At 41.5% G+C, this 6,247-nt stretch overlaps 1 protein-coding gene across 1 annotated transcript in view; it reads right to left on the bottom strand.

Annotated features, from left to right (window-relative positions):
• Positions 1 to 751: 751 nt before the first annotated feature.
• Positions 752 to 6,247, bottom strand: part of LOC103397919 (transmembrane protein 8B) — a 51,985-nt gene continuing 46,489 nt past the window's right edge. Inside the window, exon 12 of the mRNA XM_008336354.3 lies at positions 752 to 1,904. Coding sequence (XP_008334576.1) covers positions 1,569 to 1,904 — 336 coding nt within the window. The 3' untranslated portion in view covers positions 752 to 1,568. The remainder of the gene's footprint in view (positions 1,905 to 6,247) is intronic.

Raw genomic sequence — 6,247 nt, 5'->3', positions numbered from 1 at the left:
AAAAATTAAAATGCAAACTCCTCCTCCTTCTGGATTTCAGTCCTTCGACACGACCATGAAGCAGGTCGTGACCTTTTGACAAAGACATCCCTAAAATTTTCTGTCTTTCAAGTGCTGTTTTAAAACAGCACAGGCAGACGTACAAATGAAATTTATAATATACCGTATATGTTTATTTGCCGTTCTGTCCAAAAAAAGATCTTTAAAGTACAGATGAGTTCTGCAGATAAACGACTCAAAGAAACCCACCTACACATGAAGAGATCATTGAAACAAAACAGCATCACAGCAACGCGTGACGTTCTTGCTGTGAGGCAGCAGCTCTAAACACCACAACAGTACGGCTTATCTTTTCTCCTCTGGTACGATACGATGAATAGAGCCTTTAACCTCAGCCTGGCCTACAGCCAATGATAAACACCAAGGTTACTTCTAATAAAGAGTCCCAAAACTCTCAGCTCTGCCTCCGTTCTCTTCTCTGAGGCAGGGGAGGTTGAACATCAGTATGCTCCGTCGCTGCCTTTGTGTTGACCCCCACCCCCCAATCGGAGAATTATTTATCTTTATATCTTATTTAGTTCTATTCTTGCGTGAGGCCCGGCTGACAACATCTCATCTCACTCTCTGGAGCGCTAGCGGCTTCCATTAGGCCCCGGGACTCGCCGTTTACCGTCGTCGTAGAGAGGTTTTTTTTTTTTTAAGTCAGTTGCACTGAGTTTGAAAGATCAAGGAACGAGAAGTGAGACGGAGGCGAAGAAAGAAAACATTTATTGTTTATGAAGAGAGTGTCACACAGGTCCATTTAGAGAAAAACAAGAAAGTGAGGTCTTGGTTTGAGGTCTTTGAAGCCCTGCCCTTCTGTGTCCCCCCACCCCCCTTTTTAAAAGGCAGCTGGACTTTGGAATAGTTCCCATCAAGTACAATCAGCGAGATTGTGTAAAAGCAGTATGTTGCATTTTGCAAAACAAAACAAAAAAAAAACATTTACCCAACATCCTGTAACGACGGCTTGGTTTGTCCATAATGTGTCAGTGTTGTTATAAAAATGTACAGAATAACAATTGTTGTTGTGTCTCAGTGCAAAAGATATCATCAGAAAGAATTTCAGGAAAAAAGCCGTGCCCCTCACCCCCCCCACCACCCCGCCCCCGTGCGCCGGACCCCTTGATGCCCCCCTTGACCTCCACTTTACCAATAAAATGTGTTGCCTGTTTGCCAGGCCACCAATAAATAACCAAACAAAGCAGTTTTACAGTCACCGTCAGATAGCAGCAGTGTTTCAGCTTGGACTTTAAATACATATTCACACACAACAGCTGGTCACTGTACACCAACAATTCATCAGAACAACTTTAACTGTAGATAACAATAACAATAATAATAATTAGAGTTGATAGTAAGTACCATGACATTTAACAACGAAAAAAAAAACAAAACCAATTCTCTTTTAGCATTAAAGTATTTACATAGCTTTGTCAAGTTCTGTGGCTTAATTTCCCGTTTGTGAGTTTTCCCAAATAACAGAAGGCAATTAAGTGTGTGTCGAAGGGTCAAAGGCCAGGAGTTCATCAGCTGGTACAGATGCTGTTGATGGAGATAATGCCAGGGTCCACCAGGCCCAGCTCCTCGTGCTCGTTCACGCACAGCTGATAACCGCAGCCCCGCTTCCGCTTCAGCGGGGTCACCTTGGAGTCGGGTTTGGCGCGAGGCGGCAGCAGGAAGCCCACGCTGCCCGCGATCAGTATGTGCCAGATGCTGTGGATGTAGAAGTAGTTATCCTCCGTCTCCACGAAGGCGTAGAGGGCCACGGCGGATATGGCGATCATGGTGCCGGGGAAAAGGAAGAAAACCCAACGTTTCCAGGTGGGAGGGTAGCATCGGCGACGGCGGATGGTGCGCACCGTCTGACAACAAAGACAACAAACGTGTGACACCGCGGGATTCAAATACAACAGGCTAAAAAAAAGGGTTTTATCCTTTAATATTTTCCATTTGTAAATCTGAAAAAAAACATAGTTTTCAGATTTGAAAATGACTTTAACTGTTGTGACATGAAACACCAACTAAGAATAACATGATATAATAAAATATAATAAAATATATTTATAGAATGAACAGATATAGTGAAGATCCACTTGATTTTTAAACTTGCAGGAAAAATATGTTTTTTTAATGCATTGAGACAATTATGATTTTTAGTTTCTTAAAAAATTGCTAAAAAAAATTGCTATGATACTTTTGATACTTTGATACTTTTGATACTTTTCTAGTCTAGCCAAATACTTAAGGACTCTGTTTGATGTCTGAGAACCAGAACTGTGTATAAAAAGAGCAGTGACCAAAGATTCTCTCTTCACAACCTAAGTTGTACCCCGACCCACGACTTGTTGTCAAGATGAAACAATGTCAGTGGAAGTTCTTTTTTTTTTTAATTTTGTTTTTTAGCTCTATTGACTTTATTGATCCCACACTGGGGGAACTGTTGTGTTAACAGCAGATCTGCTCCCCCTTGGAGGAGCCAACCTCTGGGAATTGAACCCAGGACTCCCAGAAGAACCACATAGTTGGCGCCCTTAGCGAAGACATTAGCACTTTCAACATCTGCTGTTATTTTTAAGAATATAAAAAAAAAAAATCAGTGTTGAGGACTGGAGCACAAGAGGACGCTAATAAGATCAGTCTTCTACTGAAAACAACAACAACACCACGGGGAACTACAGACTGGTGACAGCTGAAGTCGTCCGCATCAGCACGGACCAGAATTCCTTTTTTTTTAAACTGTAATTATTCTTGTTGCTCTTCTTCTTGTATCTAACCAATAAATTTGTTTTCAGGACAAATTGTTGATCAGCGATCGCACCTTGGGCTTTTCACTCACTCTAGGGAATGTGTTTTCCATAAATCCCAGTTGGATTTAAATGAGTGTTAACGACTGTTGTGATGACACACAGAGCTGGACATTATCCTAGTATTTAACTAATGGATGTTTTACATTCATCATCACTATCCACTTATTTGTCTTCACGCTTGATTGAGAAACAACTGTACACACTCAATCACACACACACACACACACACACACACTGGTCTGTGTTTTGTCACTTATCTGGGCGCAATTTCAATGCTATCCAGAAAATAGCCTTCCTTTCAGTCGGGACCTGAAAAATGTCCCCACGAAGTACCGTGTCCCCACATCCCCGGTACATCTGCATGAAAATGTCCCCACAAAGGAGTTGCATAAGACACACACACACTCACTCTGGGTTCACAGCGTGTTTCATAATTATATTCAGCCTCTATTGTTATTGCTGTATAATTATGATCACTGCCATTATGGGATGCATTGTGCGGCACTGAAATAGGTTCCGTTCAACTGCTCCACTGTTATAGTCTTCAGTTTAACAAGTAAAAATACCTGAAGAGAAAACACTGGAAACATGGAACGCTTTTTTTTCCACTTGTCGACTTGTTTTGGAACGAAGACATTTTCTTTTGTTAGGAAAAAAAACAGTGATTCCCAACCAGTGTGCCGTGGAAAATGATCCAATTTTCACTTAATTCAGCTGAAAACAATTATTTATTTATTTTCATATAATTTTTCTTTACTCGTCAAAGCAGGAAAGGCAGGACAATTAAATACTCTTCTGCTAGGTGGCAGCAAATTGCCATGAAAACTAAACAAAAAGATAATCAGAGCTGTTGAAGAAGATCTTTGTGAGTGTCTTTCTTCAATTCCTTTCAGTATATCAGCGTTGTCTTCAACTAAACAGGCTGTGATGTTAGTCAATTATGAGGTCATTTAAACTAGAAGATTATTATATTTTATTACATAGACTTTTTGTCAGATTTTTGTTTGGTGATGTGCCGTGGGGTTTTTTCCTGATGAATATATGTATCATGGCCCAAAAAAAGTTGGGAAACACTGAGCAAAAACAAGCGTTTGGTTGGTTTTTTTTGTTTGTTTTTTTTTTCTCCTTAGACCATGATGACTTATTTATCCGAAAGTCTGAGATTTTATTTAGTTTGGAGAATTTGTCATGGTTTGCGCTGGAAAATGTGAGCGTCTCTCCTCTTCTCCTCAACTCCTCCTCCTCCTATGGCACTCCGGCAGGAGCAGCAGACGCTCTGTGCCCTCCGCTTGACTGATCTAATTTGGTTTGTGTCTGGGAACATCCAGAATGCCAGGCATAGCAGAAACATGACAAGCTGAAATGAAAGGGCTGTACGAAATGTGCAGCACTCAAACACGCCAGCGCAGCACGCGGTGGAGACTGCTGAGATGCAGATTTGGCAGGCTGCTGAAGAAGCTGATAAATGAAGTGAAGTGTCAAATAATTAAAGCGCGGGTTAAGTTTCATCTAAGGAAAATGCTACATTAGCGTTAGATTGAACACATTCCCATGAATCTGGGCAGTTTTCATAGTAAAAAAAGGAAATAGTAACTTAATCTTCGCTAATTGAAAATTTGAAGCTGAATATGATATTCATAAAGTAAAATATCACATGTGATTCAATTACTTTGGTGACAAATGACAAATGTTTACCATAGTCAACCTGTCATTAGCTAGCCCCATTAGCCTAACTTCAACTTTCACTAATGTGACTAAGACGCTAGTGATGTGCCGTTCACTCGGGAGTCAAGAGTCGTATGAAAGATTCGTTCATATTGAACGAATCACTCGTGAATCACTCTCTGCGAATGAATCACTTAATGCGAAAGAATCACTCACTCGTTACTCCTTCGAGTAATGACTGAGTGATTCATTCTCAGGTCCTCGTTCTTTTGTTACCTGACACCCGACATAAATTATTTATTCAAAAATTATAGTTAGCGGTTTTCAGCTCTGGTAGATGTTTATGATGTTATTGTGTAAAGTGTGTTTGTAAATAAATATTTTCGAAAATCAATTATCAACAAATTTAGTGTCTGAGAACCGCAGCCTTATTTACAACGCCCACAGCGCCACCTGCTGTAAAATGAATGAAATTGATCATTTAAGATTCGTTCATTTTTCCTGTTCTAGAGTCTAAGATCTAAGATCTTCCCAACGCTAAAAGACACGCCTTATCTCAATCATTATCGCAATAAAAAGTTTTGCGAGCCAGATACAAAAGCTGAACGAGCCACATCCGGCCCGCGGGCCTTAGTTTGCCCAGTCTTCTGTACTAGACTCTTTAGTTTCGCAGATGATGCAGTGATCTACGTTACGGCTGTTCGTCGTTCTGCGTCAGCTACAGGCAGAGAGGAAACAATGTCTGTTGACAGAAAAATTAAGGACATGATTTGTGGAATGACTGATCATTTTCCTGATAACAAAAGTTCCCAGATCGGAACACCGAACCTCAGAGACACTGCGGTGGCAGCAGCAGCTCTGCCCTGCATCATGTCTCTCTGCCATCATATTGTCACATCCCTGCCTGTTGTTTTCCCCTGGTTTGTGTCAGTGTCTCTGGGGTTTTTCTTTGTTTTGTTTTTTGTTTTTTTTTTCTCCTTTCTTGTGTCTCACCTCTCCAGGTCCTTCACTTTCTGCCCTCCTGTGTTTCCTGCCCTGACGATAACCTTCTCCTCCTCTAATGCCTTCCACCGGTGTCTTGTTAGTTGGTGTGTGTATACAGTGTAACTAGTTTCCCCTCAACCCCCCGACCCCCCGCTACGCCGGCCGCTATTTTCTTCCACTTCTAAGTACGTGAACTCCCCGGCCTTGTAATTCACACTCTGACCTCGCCCATCGATTAGACGCTGTTGCTTCTTTTTTTTGGGCCGATCTTCTGTGTTTTGACCCTCGTTGGAAAACCGATGATTGTTCTGGCCGCGTCTGAACTCTGTACCTGTGTCTTAGATTAAAGACTTTGATTCCACCCCCAGTGCTTTTGACCCTTTGTCCTGTGGCCATTATCCATAGATTAGGCTCTAAATAGTGAGTTACTTCAGCTCCGCTGTCTGAGATGAAAGTGTTTCCCTCATGTTTCTCCATGTTTCAGTATCACCTTAGAGCAGAGTGGTGTGAAGAAGCCGCTACAGTGGAACCTCGAGACACGAGCAAGCCTACGAGCTAGTGATGTGTCGTTCGCGAGTGATTTGTTCAAAATGAACGAATCTTTCATATGAATCGTGACTCTCGAGTCATTTGAAATATCTGTTCATATTCAACTCACGAATCACTCACAAATCACTCACTGCGAACTAATCTTTCCCCGTGAACTAATCTTTCGCCGTGAACTAATCTTTCCCCGTGAACTAATCTTT

This window comes from Cynoglossus semilaevis, chromosome Z, assembly GCF_000523025.1.
Source record: "Cynoglossus semilaevis isolate Cse_v1.0 chromosome Z, Cse_v1.0, whole genome shotgun sequence".
NCBI classification, from domain to species: domain Eukaryota; kingdom Metazoa; phylum Chordata; class Actinopteri; order Pleuronectiformes; family Cynoglossidae; genus Cynoglossus; species Cynoglossus semilaevis.
Note: the sequence above shows the minus strand (reverse complement) of the source record. Positions and strands in the feature narration are given on the sequence as shown.